General features: G+C 38.2%; 1 protein-coding gene across 1 annotated transcript in view; it reads right to left on the bottom strand.

The window, feature by feature from the left end:
• GGA3 (golgi associated, gamma adaptin ear containing, ARF binding protein 3) overlaps positions 1–21,402 on the bottom strand; it is a 28,927-nt gene that overhangs the window by 4,846 nt on the left and 2,679 nt on the right. Inside the window, exons 2-14 of the mRNA XM_026701965.2 lie at positions 16,240–16,324; positions 14,756–14,831; positions 13,288–13,386; positions 12,602–12,725; positions 11,468–11,571; positions 9,842–9,922; positions 8,605–8,742; positions 8,361–8,442; positions 6,940–7,056; positions 5,462–5,749; positions 4,133–4,200; positions 2,796–3,112; positions 629–855 (exon numbers count right to left, since the gene is read on the bottom strand). Coding sequence (XP_026557750.1) covers positions 629–855; positions 2,796–3,112; positions 4,133–4,200; positions 5,462–5,749; positions 6,940–7,056; positions 8,361–8,442; positions 8,605–8,742; positions 9,842–9,922; positions 11,468–11,571; positions 12,602–12,725; positions 13,288–13,386; positions 14,756–14,831; positions 16,240–16,324 — 1,806 coding nt within the window. The remainder of the gene's footprint in view (positions 1–628; positions 856–2,795; positions 3,113–4,132; positions 4,201–5,461; positions 5,750–6,939; positions 7,057–8,360; positions 8,443–8,604; positions 8,743–9,841; positions 9,923–11,467; positions 11,572–12,601; positions 12,726–13,287; positions 13,387–14,755; positions 14,832–16,239; positions 16,325–21,402) is intronic.

Genomic DNA, 21,402 nt, shown 5'->3' with positions numbered 1-21,402 from the left:
AAAAAGGCAAGAAATAATTCTTCAGTTGAGTGTTAAGACTCAAGGAGTTAGAATGTCATGCTTAAAGAGCCCTTAATGTCACTACAAGAGAAAAGAGGCTGCCACAAAACCAAATTCAGCAGCTAATTCGGAGACACTGGCCAGTCTCCGTCCGTATGTGTCCACCCCACCATCCTCAATATATAGCTCTTATTGATTACAAATTTAAGGATAAATGTTGAAAAAAGGTTAGCATTTGTTTTTCTAATTTTCCCTAAATATTTCTCTAAAGGGATAGAACTACCTCAAAAATAGCATCACTTTACTATAAATTTCTTTCGCTTCCATTTGTTCCAGCAAAACATGTTTTTTTTTTAAAAAAAAAACTGTAACAGACATTTAGTGTCAAACATGAGAGTCATGAGAGCATATACAGGAATATTGCCAGCATTTGCTCCCATGATAAGAGGCTATGTTTTTGGAAACTAAAAGGATAAACCAGGTTAAAAAAAATCCATGCATTCATTATATGGAATGAAGAAGGGCTCTGTGTATATGTGAAGAACTACGTTATTTTTTTTTCTAAGAATAAAAATATGCATCCTTCACTTCACCATTAAACAGATAGTGGTCAGCAATGACCCCATACTTGGCTTAATTGATTCCAGTGGAACATGGACATTGGCTAAGGAAATCTCAGGTCCTTTCAAGGGACTTCCTTGTTGCTGGAACAGGGCTGATTGGAAGATGGGACTTCCTGGATATGGAACTGGAGGGACTCCTGGACCAGCAAGCGGCAATCCTGTAGCAGATGTCAGGAGTGCAGAAGTAGCAGCAGGGACTGTAGAGGCTGTTATGGCTGCTGGAGCTGAAGACCTGGAAGAAGGATTCCCCATAATTACCAAATTAACGCATAGGCTAATAGTAACACTGATTTATTTCATGTATAAGGCAAAACTGGACTCAAGGCAGCTTGGATCTAAATTTAAAATATAGACAGGACACCTATTGTCACTTTGTGTTCATATATTGTTTAATGGGGGGGGGGGGCACACACAAATACTTGGAAATGCTTATGGTTAGTATCAATTCCTGTAACAGAAAATGGCCCTTTGAAGATAAAACCCTACTCATGATTACTGTATTGTATCTCCATCAATGGTGCTCAGTGAAATATATTCTGAGCTGATGGGGAAGATGGATGGAGAATACACGCACACACACACACAATCTTCCCAGTAGCACAAGTGCTGAACCACAGCAGCAGGAAGAGTGAAAAGTAACAGCACTAGAATAAAGGCAATTATGTTATATGAGGGATCCCACCCCACTTATACAATCAAAATTTTGTCTTGTTTTGAAATTTTGTTTAAATATTAATTTATCTGGGCTAGTTTGACATGTTGTTAAATAATTATCATTTTACCCAAGTGCATGCTGTGAAATAGCAAAAGGGTTGATTTTGTCTAGACATGTTGTGTGCACATTACATTACATAATTGCCAGTTTCTATGCCTCTATTTTTGAAGTACAATCATGACTGTATAGTATGTCTTTTACGAGTTGCCTATAAGCCACCCAGAAATCCACTGTAGATAAACATCTGTTTGTCAGTGTCATTATTACAGGTAGTGCTTGCTTACCGATGGTTTTTGGGACCAGGAACCCCAACTCTGAATGAAGCAGTCATAAGGGACAAAGTCACAGGATAGCACTGACATGCAACAGCAGTTCTGACAATCCTGGTTGTCATTAGGGAAATGCGGCACGATCTCAGCATCCCACAGTTGCACAATCATCATTTGTGACCTCCTGTTGGCTTCCCCAATAATTTTGTTGGTCAGAAGTTGGCAGTAAAGGTTGCAGATGGTGCTCACATGGCCACAGAATGCTGTGATGTTGTAACCACCAGCCAGTTTCTAAGCACTTCACATGAGCATGGAGACACTGCAACAGGCACAACTATGAGGATCTATCAGCTCCATTGCTGATAGGGATCTATCAGTCCCTCTCATTCAGCACCACTGTTTAACTTCAAACAATCACTGATTGAGTGGATGTTACTGGTAGTCCTCCACTTAAGCATTTTGGGAACTTGGCAATCAGTTCACATTTCTGACTGGCTGCAGCCCCTTGTGGTCACATGTTCGCAATCTGCAACCTTCCCAGCCTGATTCCAACCAAAAAATATCACTTAACCATTACGTATTTCGCTTAACGACCATGGTAAAAATGGGTGCAAAATTGAGTCCAGGCATGGGATAACTCACTTTTGATTGCACCAACTTACAATAAAAATTCTGGTTCCAACAGAGGTTATAAGTCAAGTATGATATGTACTTGTACTTATGTGCCAATTTTAAGGAACCATTTAGTAAAATAGTTCCAAATATTGAAAATATTTACTATTTAGTATTTATTTGATTTGTCAATCGCTTGCAAGATACAGGTATAAGAATAAATCTAGTTTTAAATACATGAAATAGATACTTACAAGAAAAATAAAAAACAATAGGACAGGGATGGTAGGTACGATTGGTGAGCTTATGCATGCCCCCTACAGGCCTCTTAGGAAGGGGGTGAGGTCAATAGTAGACAGTCTAAGGTTAAAGTGACATTATTTAAATTGACATTAATTGTTTTTATTTAATTATTTTTATTGACATCATTATTTAATTATTTAATTTTATTATTATTTAATGTCATAAAATTGACATTATTTGAAGAAAATGCCCTCATTCCCCATTTTTAATTTAAAAGAGGGGAAGAGCCATTATCAAGCAGACAGAACAGGCCAAAAGAACAACAACCCTTACCCTTTGTTTTCCTCTAGAAGATGATTTAATGGATCTATCTTGTGCAATTCATTTGTTCCCATCGCTGAGCCAAAGTAGCCTGAAGCTACAGGCAATGTACTTAAAGAGCCAAGTGGAAGTCCGGTAGAGAAGATGAAAGAAGTTGAGGTAGGAGCAGAGATACTGGAAACAGGCTGGGGGGCTGTGAAGGTAGAAGGAAGAGGTACTGATGCTCCACATCCAGGCTGTGACACAGATGAGAGAAGCGGATTCACTGCAGAGTTGCAAGGAACAGAAACTGGCTTTGGATTCAAGAAGTCCAGATCTACTGGCTCATTCTGCAACACAGGAAAGAGATGTACCACTGCAATATTTCACCTCTCTTCTGTTATCACACTCTAGAATGGCCTTCATCAGGCGTGGCGTATTCCTCTATACCAGGGGGGTCAAACTCGATTTCATTGAGGCCCGCATCAGGGTTGTGTTTGACCTTGGGAACCGAGTGGGCATGGCCAGAGTGGGCGTGGCCAGTGCAACGTCACTCATGTCGGGGGCGCCTGTGGTAGCCTGAGCATTCTGCCAGCAAAAACGGAGGTCGGGAGGCTGTGACAACCTCCTGCAACCCTGTCAGTGAAAAGAGAGCTTGGGCCCTCCTGACTTCCATTTTCACTAGCAGACAATTGCAGGAGGCCATTGCAATCTCCCGTGCTCCGTTTTCGCTGGCAAAGCCACCACCGGCCAGCCCTTGTTTCCAGGGCAGCTCAGCGGGGCCAGATCTAACCACTCCACGGGGCTTCAGTTTGACAGCTCTGCTCTATAAGAGGTAAAGGGGGCCAAGGGCACAACAGGTTTTAAAAAGGCACTTCTCCATTTCAAACAGCTTGCCGCGTTATAGGAATCATTATGGAAAATAAATCTGATCTGCATCTCCTATGGAAAATAGGGTGCTCTTCATTACTGCATCCCCTAACAATAGAATAAGCCAGAAAAATAAAGGACAATTCTATTTAGAACAGATTCATTCTTGATAGCTTCCTAAAAATCTTCTGAAGTATAAACAGAGAAAGTTATGCAGCATTTCAAATTTAATTCAAAAATGTGCCTCTGAACACAAGAAGGAGCAAAGGGGGCATCTATATACTCTTTATAGCCACAAACTTCAGGAAAAGGTATGGTTGCTTTAAAGAACTGCAGATAAGTGTTATATTTTATTTATTTATTATGTAATATATTTGCTGTCCATCTCGTATCCAAGAACTCTATATTTACCTGCCTGCCAACTTCAGTGCATCTCTTTGGAACCGAATCTAAATGGCTGCACAGACCTGAAACCTAGTACAGTACAGAAAACAAAATACCTGGAGCAGATTCCACTGATTGCTTTCAGTTGATTCTTTTACTACACTTGGAGCAGGGTCATTGAGGCCTGAGTGGGGAGGAAAAACCAGTATTAGGAATTGGAAACAATACATGCAAGTCACATTTTAGTAGGGAAAAACTCGTTAAGTAAGCTGATGAGGTTCCCGTGAGAAGCAGCATGCAATATTTTGCATTTAGGTCGTGGAACCTAAGTACAAATCTAGGTTTAGCTACATTTTATCCTGTGGGGTCTTGAACAAACCCTCGTTCTCTAAGGCTGTACCTGAGAGTGCTGTGTTGTGAGATGAAGGACAGAGATGGGGGTGGAATGGGGAGTTAATTGCAATACCCCTCCCTCTCCCTGACAGATGTCATGCTTACATTTGGCTCAGCGACTCTTTGAAAACCTGTTAAAAAATAGACATTGGGCCAATTCACACAGCCATTTCTTAATTGTTTCTACTGATCTTTAGCTGCACAACTATTATTGTTTAGACTGCATTTGTTACTCAACAACCAGGAGCAAAAGCAAGCACGGCAATTTACAGATGTTCTTCTGAAAGCATGAGTAAGTTTACTGCTCCCAGCTCATTAAAACAAATAAATGCTATCACATGCTTTCTCAAAATACCTTCGTGTAATCTTCCTGTGCAGGGGAGGTATATTCCAGACCCTGTCTGGGAGAGAGCATCGTCTCGACCCAGCAGAAAAGCCTTTTCTGCCAGGGAGCTTGTCCTCAGAAACGTCACCGCCCCCCACACCCAAAATTAGACCCGCTCCAATCCTAACGCTAACCTGACTTTCTTCCAAGCCCAGGGCTTGGATAAAATGAGTGTGCTTGTTTCATGGCTAATTTGAGGGTTTATGAGTGTTCTCAGATGCCATTTTTACGATATTTTTGTTGTTGGTTGATTCTGCCTGTTTTGTTTTATATTCTGCTTTAATTATGAGCCGCCCAGAGTGGTATGTATGAGATGGGTACCCTACATACATTTATTAAATACATACATACATACACTATTCATGGACACTACCCCATTAATGTAGATATAGCAAGTTGGGAAAAGAGGAATCATAACATTTCCATTGAGCTTACGGTATTCCATCTCTCTCAGTCTTTCTTATCTCAATATGGTGGCAGCATTCAAAACAGATTACTATGTTGCCTATGCTGCCTTCCTTAGCTCTCAGGGACAATCTAGTCCAGAAAACAGGCTTATTTAATGGATTGTGACAAAAACCTTCCGTTTTCCAGATTGTGGAAAAAGTATCCACAGCAGCGGCTCCCTAGCTCCACATTAAACACCATCAAACTGCATCCAACTGACCTAAACATAGGAGTTCCTCATCAAGGAGAGAGAGGGAATTGGCTGTACTAGTTGACTGAGTAGCAATGGATTCAGCATGGCCAACTGAATGGCTCTGGAAGTGACCAGTTGCCGGAGGCGGGGGTGGGAGCATGGGGATTTCTGATAAGGCTGGAGCTGGAGTTAGGGTTGGTGCTGTGTTCAAGGCTGACGGAAGGAGTGGTGGTGGTGGCGGTTGCGATGGCACATTCGAAACCTCCAATCCCCCCAAATCAATGAGGGTATTGACGTTATCGGCAAAATTGCTTCCTGCAGGGAAAGGAGAGAATTGAAAAAGATGCCAAAGGATACAACAGCTTTCAGCAAATACATCACAATACTGGATAGTTACTTTTAAGCAACAAGGAGAATTCCTTTAATACGTGGATGCTTGTCCAAGAAATCAAGTCACCTCTCAAGGCAGATTTCCAGCCTTATCCATTTCTTCAACAGACAAGAGCTTCCTTGTTCCCTAATTCCAAAAAGGAACTAAAACTTCCATTCCAAGAGTATATGAGGTTGCATTACCTTCTGCCATGTTTGGGCCTGATCTGGGAATGAGTTCTTTCTCTTGTACCTCACGTCTATTCTTTGTCATTCAGCATTACTGAGAAATATGCTGTTGTTGTTATGAATATGGTTTTGAATATTCAAGTTCATAACAGCCAGCAAAACATGACAAACGTAACAAAAAGACTTAGGATACTTTGAAGGCTAATGGGTTTTAACGGTTTGAAGCTTCCATAGATTAAAATAACGGCAAGAGGAAAACAAATCAAAATCCAATGGTAATAATTTTCACACACATTTTTATGTACAACAGCACAGCCATAGATCAAAGATTACATAATTTGGTACCGTACCCATTACTATTTTGCAGGGATCTTTGGGTTCCAATAAAAACAAAAGAAATTCCAAAGCTTAAAATCTGGCTATCTCACAACTAAAATTCCCTTTATCAGTACAACAAAGTGTTATTTTAAATCAGCAGGAATATACACCTTGTGTTGTAAAAAGAGTGTAAGCACTAAGCTTAGCAGAGAGAGAACAAAAACAGGGAAATAAAAGCTGACCACACTGAAGGTTAAATTATCTAAAATAATTATGATTATTTATCAGTCTCAATAATAACTTATTATGGGAAAAATATATTACTGTAATTGAGGTCATTATGTAGAAGTAACTTACTTCATAAGCTTGTAGTTCACAGCTTTTAGGCTGGGATATTTCCCTTTGAAGTTCTCAGGTTTAAGACCAGCCATTATATGGGAAGTAATAATGTTATAGGAGCCTGAAATGTCCTCTTGCCAGTATTTCAGTATGACTGATTCTAATGTGTACTTATACTATGGATATAAAAACAAAACCTCCTTCCAAATTGCATACTATTTTAAAATTACATAAAAGAAGCAGAGTAATTAAAGGAACAAACTAAGTATCTTCTGAGAAATACAATTGACCTTCTGTTGTAGGCAGCATTGAAAGATCTACTTCACCATTGACGACTTGACCTTCAATAATTTTTTTGTAGGAATTTATTACTCGTGATAAGTTGTCACTAGCCTGAAGAATATCTCCTGTAAGGAAAAAACATATAGCATAGATATAAATCACTGAGTTTTCAAGAATGCTTGTTCTGTCTAGAAACATTATCAAGATATATTTGAGATAAATGTCATAGAGCTCCTGGTGCCATAATTCTTCCTATAATTTAATATTGCATGTAGGTGTATTATTAGATTTCCATTACTGCTATGACTGTTGTTTCTTTACACTGGTTAGGGTTGCTTGAAATGGTTCATGTATCATAAACAAATAAATAATCAGCCCTTCTGATTCATGTCATTCTGACCAGCTTCTTAGTTTAGGCTTTGAATATTCAGAAATGTGTTAAGAAGAACCGGTATATCAAAAACAACACTGCCAACTGAGTTTCATTTGAAGATTTTTTTCTGTTTAATTCTTATGGTTTAGGCACTTAAGGCAGCACCTTCCTGAAACTAATTATGGTTGAAAATAATTAGCCCCTGTAGCATTAGCTCTATCTTCTAATATTCATCTATGGCAGGGGTATCAAACTTACAAACTCTACGAAATGAAATTTATACCAGTGATCTTTTTCTCACCCTAATCACTTGGCATACTACCATTTTGTTCAATGCTTCCAACAGATATTGACTGCTCCCTCTTTTCCTTTTCACCAAGTGGAAAATGAGGCTGATAGAAGGCAATTTAAATTAGTTAAAATGGACCGTAAAATGCACGAGCCCATTGAGTAGTGAGTAACAAATGAAGGTATTCTTCCTTATCAATTGTAAGCAGTTCACTGAATTCGTAGTCCTGGCTAAGGCTTTTGTAAAAGAATTTAGTAATAGAAGAAGAGTACCCACCGTTTCATGACTTTTCATTCTATAATTCTGTTATCCCTTCAATGTTGACCAGGTAAGGAAACCAAAGTTATGAAGGCTAACTTTCTGGTTTTTGTAAGGTTGCAGTAACAGAACTTGCAAGTCTGAATTCCCACTTGGTCCTTACTGAGAACTAGGGAAGGTCCGGTCTGAGACCCTTACTTAAATTATGCTTCTGCCCCAACTCAGATTTTTTTTATTACTGTTTCAGTGGTGGCTCTTCCCTTAAGATTATTCCTTCCACCATTGCAATTTCCCTACATTAGAGAAAGCGTGAAAGTGTAAAGAAGGAGTGTTGCTATGGGTTTCCTGCTTTTTAATGTAAGGATCCTTCCAAAATGTTAATCCCTTATAAAGCTCAAGAGATGTTTAAAATGAAGGAGAAGTTTTCCAGTGGCCACGGAGCTGTTTTGGTCAGTTACTGGGGAGAAACACTGTCATTTCATTCCCTGCAAAGAAACAGTCCCAGTTACCCAAACTGCTGTCATTATCTTCTGTATCGCTGGCCAGCTTGAATAATGTCCGCCTCTTGGTTTCACATCTGTCATAGAGCTCCTATGTGCAGAAAGGACACGAGAAAAGAGGCAATTAAGCCAAAAGAAAAAGAAAATATATTCATATCTACCCATGGAGTGCTTAAAGTGTGGTCATCTGAGTAAAGCTGGCAACTCTCTTACATGACAAGAATTCTTGTATAAGGAAAAGATTTATACCAACCTTCATGAGCTCTTTATCGGCCTCAGAAGAGTATTCTTTGCTGTAGTGGACCAACATCTCATTCAACAATTTCACATTGTTGTTCACCTCCTCCAAAGTATGCATGCGCTTTGTTACTTTCTGTATCCGTGCCTCATCCTTCAGTTTTGAAACAAAACAGCTCAAATTAAGTTTATTCTTTTCATTTCACCTTGTGATTCAGGGCAGGCTGATTGAAGAGCTCAAGAGACCACATATTTCCCATGACTGTTTCTAGAATTCTGGCTACAAATCCCGCTATCTGACATGGTTCTAAAAAAGGCTATTAGGAATATTTTATGTAGACAGACAAATCATAGCAGAAAAAATAAGAATCACTCTGTCCGTAGCAGTATGTAAAACAGCAGAAAAGTTTAGTTTTTGACTGATCTGGCTAGATCACCTTTAGTTATTTAAGATAAGAGATTTAAGAAGGAAAGGATAAATACTACACTACACAATATGCAGGGGAAGAAAAACCACGGATAAAAGCAAGAAATTAGATGACATTAATCAAGAGAGAGTATCATAACAAAAAGGAAAAGGTTTGTGGGGGAAGATATTTTGGCAAGGAAAATTCCATGCTGGCTGGGAATGAGTGTTGTAGTCCAACATATTTGCAGGGTATCAAGTTATGGAATAATGGCATAAATCATCAACTGAACTGATGGAAGCACAGCTATCTTGTCACGTGATGGTGGGGCAGAGTTGCCACTGATGACTCCTGGTGACTACCTAGATTAGATATCAGTTTCCTTAGCAAGATTTTTGGAAGTAGTTTGAGTCCTTCCTGGAGCTGAGAGTGACTGGCTTACGGTCACCCAGCTGGCTTTGTGCAGAAATAGACCTCATAGTCTCCTAGCCTGGCACCTTAATCACGACACCAAACTGGCTCTCTGTCATATGATACAGACATCAGTAAACAAATGAGCCAGTGAACTGAAGATAATAGAACTTAACAATTCTCTAATTTAAGAGTTGGAAAGCTGAGTGGAGCTACAAATCATTGACTAGCTTGTCTTATTTGTTACACAACCTTCTGATATAGTTTCACACAGAGATAAGAACTTGGTGATAAGGAAAACAAAAATCTTATTACTAGAGGGTCAGCATATTTAATTTTCTGGTAACAGGTAAAAAGATTCTAAAATATGTGAATCTATAAAACAAATTCCAAGCAATCATCACCTCTACAGTATTATTAAGTGCTCAATCTCACCTCTTTCACCATAGATTTAATAAGCTTGTTTGCTTCTTGTAAATCATCTGGGTTTTTGCTTTTCAACAGTTTAGCTAAAAGCTGCAAAAAGGAAAAGATAAGTAAATAAAATCACTGGCTCATTTTTTCCCCCCCTTTTGCAAAAATTCACTAAAGAAATCCTAAAAATTTTATACCTGATGCATATTTGAAGCATCAAATGCTGACTTTTGGCATTCTGACCTCAACCTTCTGGAATACTGTTTAGGGTGAAATGTGGCCTATAAACACAACACTGAACTTGTTGGAATGTATCTAAGCTCATTAACAAAACAACCAACCAAGACTTCAGAGTCAGCCCTGGCATTGGCAAAGTCATTTCTGGGTTGCCATAATTTCTGGAGAATGCAGTGCTGCAGGCTAACTCACTGTTCACTCCAGGAGTTCTATTCTGACCAGCTCAAAATTGACTCAGACTTCCATCCTTTGGAAAAATGAGGTTGGTAAAATGAGGACCCAGATTGTTGGGGGCAATATTGACACTGTCAACCACTCAGAGAGTGCTGTAAAACTCTGTGAAGCAGTATACAAGCCTAAGTGCTATTGCTAATGTAATAAATTAACAGATTAGAGTAAGCTGTGTGGATGATCTTTTAATGACTCAACAGTCACTTCCTCATTTTCCTTCCTCAGAAGAAAAACGAATCATATTCATAGTATATAACAAGATGTGAATTACTATGATGCCAAACAACCTAAGCCTGTGATGGTGAACTTACGACACGTGTGCCAGAAGTGGCACGCAGAGCCATTTCTGCTGGCACGCAAGCCATTGGCCCAGCTGAGTTCCACTGTGCATGCGCGAATGCCTCCCACCAGCCAGCTGATTTTCGTGGGGTGTGTGTGTGTGCATGCGGAAGATAGGTGTGCATGTGCAGGGGGTGGGGGTAGCACAGGGGAACACATGCATGCGCAGGGAGCAGGGGTAGCGCGGGGGTAGCATGTACGCATGCGCAGGGGAGCGCGGGGGTGTTGCATGTGCACTGCATTTTTGCAAGGAAAAAAAGGTTAGCCATCACTGACCTAAGCCATTCAATTCAGCCCTAAATTCAGAGGATGACCAAAGTGAAACATTTTCTTCACCCACAAAGAAATAGGGAAATACCGCACTACCTTGTTCAGAACAAAAGTAAGATTTATATCACATAACAGGTCAGAATTTGTGAACACTTCACCTGACTGGGATTTCTTTACATTAAAAATGCAACCCTTAATGTTCCTATCTTCGGAACAAGCAAGATCAAGAAGCATGACATTTTGTAGTGCCCCCAGAAGTATCTGCAATTGCTTCCAAAATAGCAGAGTTGTGGTACTACAACATTCATGGGAAATAAGAAACATTCACTCTTGAACATTTTTAACGCTGCAGATGGAGAGGGAGCAGGAAAGCTACTAAATCCCAGTTTTACAATTTCTATTCCAGTGTTTCTTAACCTTGGCCACTTGAAAATGTGTGGACTTCAATTCCCAGAATACCCCAGCCATCCATTAAACGGCCAAAGTTGAAAAACACTGCTCTAGCTTATGAAAAGAAGCCCAATGGAACTTGCCTATTGCACATTATTATAGCGGAGGCTTCAGGTTTACCTTGGATTTCTCTTCATCATCAAACACGGGGTTCTTGGGACGAGGTGGCGGAGAGGGAATAAGGGTTTTCTCCACAGGAATAACAGGATCAGACAAGACAATGCCTGAAAGCAAAGAGAAAACAACAGGAATGTTATACCGAAGTATCCGAAAGGCTTGAGTCTGCTTCTCTCTTTCTACCTCCTGCTTTTGAATAACAATGGTCAGATCACCTTCAGAGGGACTAGTGCATTTGATTCTTTGCAACTCATCATCATGCAACATTTCTGCTTTAAGACAGTTTTTTTCTTTGTCCAGATCAATTTCCCCTAAACTAGCTTCTTGCCAGGTATATGAACTGCAACCCTCAGGACTGATTCCCCACTTTTATTATTTTTACAAAAAACCCGAGGTGGTGAACATATCCAACACACCTTCTTTCTCCTATTTTCCACACAACAACCACCCTGTGAGCTGGGTTGGGCTGAGAGAACATTACTAGCACAAAGTCACTCAGCTGGCTCTTATGGCTAAGGTAGGATTTCAACTCATGACTTCCTGCTTTCTAGCCTGGAGGGCCATGCTTGGCTAGGGGAGTTGAAATCTACACACTGGAAGATGCTCAGGTCGGGGAAATCTCATATAGGCCATCCTTTCTTAACCTCATGGGCTCTAATTGGTACAACTGGAACTTTTGTCATTTGACCCACAATGCTCAAGACAATGTTACTAGGGGATGATAAGAGCTGTAAATCTACGTATCCAAAGTATAGTAATTTGGGGAAGCCTGAATTAGATTAAGCATGCTTCATTTAACTTGGTTATTTTGTATATCACCTGATCTAAGACTCCAAAGAAGCTTTATATCTAAGTGCAAAAATTAGTATTAGTAATTAATAATTAGAATACTAATTAGTAATTAGTATTCAATATTGGCGGTTAATACTATCCAGAACTCCATGGATTATCCGGAATGGCAACATCAAGAACTCCATAGCATTTTGTGGAGGGAAGATTTTCTGTACTATTCTATAACATGTGGGTTCCTAACTACTGTATATAACGTATAACTGTATACTCCAGTTATTACAGTATTACAAAATTCTATCAAGCTACAAAGGAGAAAAAAAGGCAGTACAGGAAATAATTCTCTACCTTGTCTTTTCAACATATAGTAGGCATCTTTGATTTTGGATTCATCTGGCAAAGCAACCGTCCAGCTGTACAGCAGCTCGATTATTTTGGTTTTTACCTTTTCTGATACTCTTTCTCCCAAGTACTGCAAGAATGACCAAGAAGATTTTAGTTGTTCTGCCCTTAAATGAAATAATCATTTCTGTACTATAAGATTTCTCGAAGCTCAACTACATTACAAATGATTTTTTTGCTGGTTTCAGATGCAGCAGCTTAAGAAACTTACATCAAGAAATCATATACGTGTGCACACACACAATTTTAATGCATCATCAAAAGATTCAACGAGTCATCATTATCTAAACCTCATCAAGGCAATCCTGAGTATATCCACTCAGAAGTAAGCATCACTTAATTCAATGGAACTCAATCCCAGGTAAAAACACATAGAACTTCAGTGTAAAATTCTTTAATTATCTGAATTGCACATATCCTCCTTGAATGATTCCTATCTCTGCGTTATTCCTCTGCCTACCACGTTGTGCATTATGTTCTAAAAACAGTTCAAATAGGGTGAATACTTTTAAAGTGTAGATGCAATTCAGTTATTTACAGCCTGATTTATCTTTGAAGGATGTGCCTGAAAAAACTGTATTGGGGATATGAACAATCCACATACAAATGAAGCAAACAGAACTAATACCAACCTTGGGAGATACAACTTTTATTAGCTCATTTAAAAAACGAAACTTCCCTACTTCATTATGAAATCTGCGCCCACAGTTCTTCATACAAGCTTCTAGCACCTATAAGTCAAGCAAACAGACATGACATAAGTATCAAAAATCAGGACATGTCTACCTGAAAGAAGCCCTCCAACTTGTCTCCAAGAAGTCACAGATTGCCTATGAAATCACCCAATGGTATTTATACCATCAGGGTTTCACGTAAGACAAAAGTAGATATTTTTTTCTTCTTCTGAGAGTCCCATTCCTTCAAGGATAATCTGTTGGGGACCTCATTGTGAAGTGCTCTTGGAAATATATTCCCCTTGCTAATAGCTTTCAATAGCTTTTCCCACCTCTTCTAAATCTAACATTGACTTTTCCCCTCCAAGCAGCAGTTTGCAGAGAAGGCAGCATGAAATGATATTTTGATATGGCCATAATATAAGAACTGTGCGTGGATCTGTAAGAATTGAAGTGCCCAGATAAATCCCCTTTTTAGGAAGATCTTCTGTGACTGTCTCAGTTGTGGACACTAAAAGCGTTAATAATATGGATGGAGTAATATTAGAGAACTAGGTGGAAATAATCTAACTCCAAAGAATAGAGAAAGTAACCCAGTCAGAGTTAATTTATTGGGTCAGAAGACTACTTTTTGATATTACTATATAAACAGTGGCCTTCACTGGCATGTTATGGAACATAGCACAATTCAGCAAAATGAAATGAAGACACCAATTAGACATTATTAAATCATATTAATGCATTATATCTCAGGAAAACATGCAGTTTACATCTGGAAAAACTGACTTCTGACCCTCCAGGTTATGCATTGAACAAAGAAGACTGCATTCATATCAGCCCACAAAACTTAACAAATAATTGTTCAGGAATTAATATCCTTTCCTAGCTAATGCCAGCTAAGTCAATGACTTTAGACATAACCACAATTGTATATTCTTATACTTTACTTCAAAATCATAAAGAGTAAACACTTTTTGTAACAAGATGTTAAGGCAAATATAGGCCTATACATCTTCTCATATGTGAAGCTGGTATTTATATCTCTGTTCCAGAGGTGGTATTCAGCAGGTTCTGACCAGTTCTGGAGAACCGGTAGTGGAAATTTTGAGTAGTTTGGAGAACTGGCAAATACCACCTCTGACTGGAGATTTTACAGTATCCTTCCCCTGCCATGCCCACCAAGCCACACCCATAGAACCGGTAGTAAAAAAAATTGAATTCCACTACTGCTCTGTTCCATAGTTAAAAAGCTAGAGAGAAATAAGAAAAATGATGTAAAGTTTGCCACAGAAGAGGCTTAATATTCGATAAGACAATTTTCCTTAATTTAAATAACTCTTCATAGCACCATTGATAATTCTACTTCATGAAGATATTAATCTGCATGCAAATCCAGAATTTCAAAAGAGAGGTAAGGAAGACCTACTGTCAATGCCTGGACTGCTTCCCATTCCTGTGGTGATTGGATTTTATGAGCCAGCAATCTAACAGCAATCTGTGGACTGAAATAAATAGGTTACTTATTTAAATATCATTCCCCAAGTACCTGGTTGCCTACAGAGAAAGATAGGAGACCAGTGTTCTTTGTCCCTGAAAAAAAAACTATTATCTCAAATTCGAGAGAGAAGAAAAAGAGTGTTAAACAGGATAAATAATCTGTGATTTTTTTAGATACTTCTGCTTATTCACACTGTTTGGGAAATATAGAACAGTAGAAAATGTTTCATTTTCATAGCTGCCCCTGCAATATGCAGCAATCTCATTTTCAAAATACTGTTTTTAAATATAGACATTAAATCTAATTTCAGAGGGAGAAAAGAGAAAGCTGGAAAGATTTATGATGCAAAAATAACAGAGCGATCATTGGTCTGTCAACTTCTCAACCCAATGTAGTTTTATAAAATGACACAGGCAAGGATGCAGTCGAAACAAGACCTCCAAATTCTTTGTTTTGGCAGTGTTCTCGGGTATTGTGCAAAGAAAAGACAGCCATCTTGGACCAGCCCAAGGCAAACCTTTTAAGGACCGGAGAAACCTGTTTTAACGCCTTTCATTTTCCCAAAATTGGAAAGATAACATTTTCCAGTCATTCCAACTGCTACCATTTATTACATTTGTTGACAGAAATCTATTTTTCCCCTAAAAACATTTAAACCCCACATGCCCACTAATATGTAGAATCACTGCAGTATTTTGAGGAGGAAATGCTTGAAACGAGCAACTAATATCTCTCATATTCCCAAAGCTATCATAATTGGAAATGAAATAAAATGTTTTGAAGCTTATTCCTGGATTTAAAACCAACCCCCAGCCATATTCATTGGAGTGCTTTGTCATGCATCTTATAAAAAATATTTCTTGAAGTTTTCATGTTTGAGAGTACAAAATACAGGTGGTCCTCAACTTACAACCACAATTGGGACTATAATTTCTATCGTTAATAAGCAAAGTGACTATATGACTTGTGCCTGTTTTCACAACCATTTTTGCCATGGTTGTTAAGCAAATCATATCAGTTGTTAAGCAAATCTGGCTTCCCCCACTGACCCTGCTTGTCAGAAGCCAGCTGGGAAGGTCACAAATGGTGATCCCAGAATATTGCAACCATCATAAATGCATGCCAACTGCCACCTGCCCAAATTTTGATCATGTGACCATGGTGTGCTACGACAGCTTTAAGTACAAGGTCATAAGTCACATTTTTCAGTGCCGTTCTAGCTTTGAATGATTGCTAAACTAATGGCTGTAAGTCGATGATTACCTGTATCAATATCTATCAAAATCCAAGTATTACATTTCACATGAACTGTATTAAACTAAGGATCAAATCCTGCCGCTTTCTCCCCCCTGCAAAAGAATCTTTCTTCAATAAAACTTTGTGATACAGTCTGGATAGTTTTGGATACGAACCCTTCAAGTTCTTTGTTGATCTGATCACAGAAGCCAATAATATACTCCCAATCTTCCTGTCTATTCAAGGGGTTGGTGGCTTTGTCTGGTTAAAAAGAAAAAGCAAAGGTATTAATGGTTTTTTTAAAAAAAATCTCAAAACTTCCTTCTGATCTGAAGTAGTTGGTGAGTAATACGCTAGTACATTTATCTCCCTTTCTCCTTCAGAAAGGCCTTGGGATACTGGCTCCAAAACCATGATAATCATGAAAACTCACTGGGTGAACCTGTGCCTGTCTTTTAGTCCAAACTATCAATCACAAAAACTAGAAAGGTATGTTATGTATAGCCTCTTGAGCTTCTAGAGCAGGGGTCTAGAACCCATGGTCCATGGACTGGCACCAGTCTGCAGCATACCAGGAACTGGGCTGCGCAAAGAAGCATGGGATGCAGGCAGCATGTGAAACTATGCTCCTTCCAGTCCACAGAAAAACCCTTCTCCAGGGAACCAGTCCCTGGTGTCCAAAAGGTTGAAGGCCACTGTTCTAGAGGAAAGACAGGACATAAATATAACAAATAAAGGGAAATAATGAATCAGCTGCCTGAATCAGCTCACGCAGCTGATTTAGAAGTTGTTCCCCATTTTCCAAACACTTGTGGATGTGCAACTGATTGCTTCATTTTCTTCCCACCAGAGCAAACCGGTTAGGCATCAACATGCATGAAGAGACTGCCAGAACAGCACTCAAAGCAGCGATGCAAACCCTTCAGAGGATACCACTGCTTCAAATATTTGAAAATGAAGTGCTTCACATTTACTTCCTTGTGACTTGAAGCACTTTTCTTTCAGTGCTTTATACAATATTCAGCAGTATTTGCCACAACACACACATGCACCTGCCTACAAAAAATATTAGCAAGAAATCATTTCCCTAAAACACCTTTCTCTGAGATATAGAAAGCTAGTTGAAAGTTGTTTTGAGATAATTTTTTTAAAGGAGAGCTATATGTGTATAGAGGAAGAATAAAAACAATACTAGGTGCTTCCAGGATTTTTATTCTGTCATAGCTGGCATCTGAGAGGCATCACTATGCCAATTAAAATGTTTCCTGGAGACAATCAGCCTTTCTACCCTACCTCATGTTCTTTTTTCCCCCAGTAATTTTAATTTTAAAAAAATGAATGGCAAACTGGAATGTTGCAAGCAAAGCACTAGCCTCGAGCATAAACTGAATTTTCAATGACTCCAATCAAACCTCCAGAAGCACTTTTACAAAATAAAACTGTGGGTGGCTACAGCCCAGGATTTTGATAGAACTGCCATGGTAGGATCAATTTTGAGAGAATATGTGCATACACCACCATGAACCCTCAAAAATTAGGGGCACCTAATGTGTAGCATAATGAAAAATGGAATAGCAGAGGCAACACCAATAGATACAGGATATTCTACCTGAAAATAATTAATTCAATTGATGGTGACTGGCTGACCTTTTTTTTTAGTTATGTTATGTGAATGTCATACTGGCATTGAGTCAATCAATTCGGGCAAGATAAACATTTTGTAAAAAAAATAAATATACAAAGTAAAAAATCCTGGATCAAGATAATCAGCTGCCCGCTTAAATGGAAGCCTGGCTGAATGAACAGGCATAAGTTAGACATGTCACAGTACAATCATATGCTTAACATTTTTATCATCACCCAACCCAGCACATAATCTCAAGAAATCTCTGTGACGTGTGGATTTAAAAAGAGGCTCGGAAAACATCTGAAGCTATATAGCTGCAGGGCCCATTGGGGACAAAACATATCCAATGACTTTGGCAGCAAGTGAGATTTGCTAAAATCGAGAAAATCATATTGTTTTTAAACAGATTCCAGTCAGGAGGAATCTCTTGGAATATTCCAAGGTCCCTGTATCATAACAGTTTAGCTTTGGCCCGCAAAAACCTTATCTACTACTACTACTACTAGTATTTGACTTTTTCTATCCTGAATGATACCTATTACAGAATATAAACTTGCCCTATAAACCTTGAGAACTCATAGGACATAAGAAGTCCATTATGTCCCAAAAAGGGGAAAAGGCTACAATAATCACAAACCCTATCCTACTGTGGGTAACTAAGAATCTAAGCAAGAAATATTTAATATTATGAGCAAGCAAATTATAATGCAGATACCTGTGATTAAAAGGTGCCCTTCCAAATTACAAAAAGATGACTGAGCAGTAATCAGTCCTAAACTCAAAATATAATTGATGTTTCATGTTCAAATGCAGAAAATCCACAATAAACAAGAAACCAATTCTAAGTAACTGTGGTTTCAAAAGAGAATTGGCACTGAAAACAAGACCATAAATGCAGAACAGAGATGTACTGTATCAAGTCTGCAGAATGTGATCATTGGGTAGGAAAAATCCAGGATTTTATTCCAGAGGGAGATGGAAACAGAAGAGATGGATTTGGGAGCTGTGGGTGGAAGGACAGTGTCTGAGGAAAACTTCAAATCCAAGTCCTAGAAAATCTCCATCTGTCAAAGTGAGAGGTTTTTGAATATATATTTAATGCAGGTAAAGCAAGGATTTGAAGTCCAACAAATTATTTTGTGATATTAAGAGAATCTCATTATAAAGCATGTTAAGTGATTTAAATGGTTACATTTAGTTCAAGTCTTTGTTTAAATGTTAACAAAGTTATGTTGTTCTATAGCTTCCCTCAAATCCACCTATTTATATTGCCTTGTATATATTATGAAATACAGGAGAAAAAATAATTTAAACACCATGAAACAATTGGTGATGGCAGCAAAAGTCACACATCCTTTGGAGATTAATGGGATTAAATTTTAAGCATGATAAATAAGAAAATGATAAACAGAATGATAATAAGAAAAAAAAACAGCCACAAGGCCACCATATATAATCCAGGGCCTTTAAGAGAATAACTGTGGTTGATATTAGTATCAACTGGATGCACAAAAAGGCCAAGGAGATATCATGTCTATGCCAGAAAGATAATTTAAAGGGACCATAATTTTTTAACGTCTTTTTGCTCATTTGTTTCTTTATTTTGATATTAGAACATAGATGCAATGAATCTAAAAGTGTTTTTCATTTTAAAAATACCATAGTAATTCTGCACACTCCCTCCTCCACACAGTTTTAGTGGTCACAGCAACCGTTTTTTGAATGTGTAACAATGTCTACCATGTTTTCTGAACCAGAAATCAGGACAATACAACTATGTTCAGTTATACAGAGAAGATCCGGTACATAGGAAACAGTTCTGCTGAAAACACTGGACAGCTTTGAAGATGACTTGAGAAAGACTGTGTTTGGTGAATATAACTCTTTCGTAACACTAAAGCGTGACTTCTCTCTTCTTATTTCCTTCCCTGTCCGGTTACTTTTTTCTCCTTTCCCATCTCCGTCCAGTTCAGTTTCCCCTCCTCCCATCTTTCTCTTGCCTTCCAATGCAGCAACTGTTCACCCCATTTCCATCCTGCTTTTTTTCCTTCTTCTTCTTGGCTGCTTCTGCTGGAAGAGAGATGGAGAACGTGGGCATGTGTCTTATGTCACAGTGGTTTGTGGGAGAGAGGCAGAATATTTGATGTTAGGATATTTTATTATTTTTGTAAGTGAGGTAAATCGTTTGATAAGCAATTCATTTTAATCAAACTTTTTTTTTTTTTGTCACACCTATAGCTTTTTTAGAGTGTTGTATCCAACACAGAAAAAGTGTGAACCCGAATTCAAGATTGGTTTAAAAGGAACTGGCAACTCTGATTTAATAAGGCAGAGAAACTGGGGATCTTTATACATCTTTTCTTTTCCTTTCTCTTTCATCTTTGAAGTCAGTAATTATTTTCTAGTTAATAGTTTAAAAGTTAGATACAAGGAATAAACTGAAATGCCAACATAAATTATGTAATCATTTTTAGTTAACATAATTTAGTTATTGAAAATGAAGTTATGAGAATATGAAAAACACTAATTCGCTTTTTAATTTAGTGAATTCCTATTCTAATTACTATCCAAACTTATTTTCCAGTAATTAGAAATCCAAATAAAAGACACTTTTTTTAAAAAAAATGAAATATTTAAGGTAAGCAACACAAACTAGCAGCAGTAAAAGAACGATTAATACTTGATGTCAGAGCCCAATACTGATGAACAGATTAGAATTTTCTTAAGAAAATATGAACAATCTATTTGTAATCTTTATTTGTGATAATTGACTTACACATATACATTATAATACTTATTAGATTATGCAAAGCATTAACACCTATTTCTATGCTTGACTTCAAATAAAAAAGACTTGCAATCTGCTATTTTAAGTCCCACCTTAGGCATGGAAGCCAGCTGAGTAACTGGGCCAGTTACACCCTCACAACCTAACTTACCTGACAGGATTGTTGTTGTGGGATAAATAGGGAGAAGTACCAGACATGTTTGATGCCTTATTTATAAAAACACAGGTAGTCCTTGACTTACAACTTGCAAAGTTGCAATGGCACTGAAAAAAGTGACTTATGACCGGTTTCGTTGCAGCACATAATCAAAATTCAGATGCTTAGCAACTGGTTCATATTTATGACGTTTGCAGTGTCTCAAGATCATGAGAACAGCTTTTGTGACCTTCTGAGAAGCAAAGTCCATGGGGAAGCCAGATTCACTTAACAAACATGGTAGCAGCTGCCATGATTTTCTTAACAACTGTGGCATGAAAGGTCATAAAATGGGGCAAAACTCATTTGACCAATGTCTCAATTAACAACATAAATTTTCGGCTCAATTGTGGTCATAAGCCTAAGACTACCTATGATAAAAGTGGGAAATAAAATAAAACAATCATAAGAGGAAAAAGAGGAACTGCTGTTGGAACTAAAAAGGTTTTTTTTAATCAAGTGAAGTTTTCTCAAATTTATTCTTTCTTCCTATAAAAATTCATGGAAGTAAATTCTATTTGTCACAGTAGCAATATATAATTCTGCAAAACCAACAAGTCTACATGACTACCTTTTTCAATTGTTACTCCCAGTGACTGATAGCCTTACTGTTATTAATCTTGGAGATAGTGGCGCTTGATAGATTTTGAAATGCATTGCCTGTGATATGTCCTTAGTTTGTTCTAAATGCTTCACATACATTATGTCAAAGTGAAAAAAAGATTAAT

The sequence above is a fragment of the Pseudonaja textilis genome, chromosome 2 (assembly GCF_049901715.1).
Source record: "Pseudonaja textilis isolate UNSWEBS1 chromosome 2, rPseTex1.2, whole genome shotgun sequence".
Taxonomy (NCBI): Eukaryota; Metazoa; Chordata; class Lepidosauria; order Squamata; family Elapidae; genus Pseudonaja; species Pseudonaja textilis.
The sequence above is the reverse complement of the archived record's forward strand: the minus strand, read 5'-3'. Positions and strand labels throughout refer to the sequence as shown.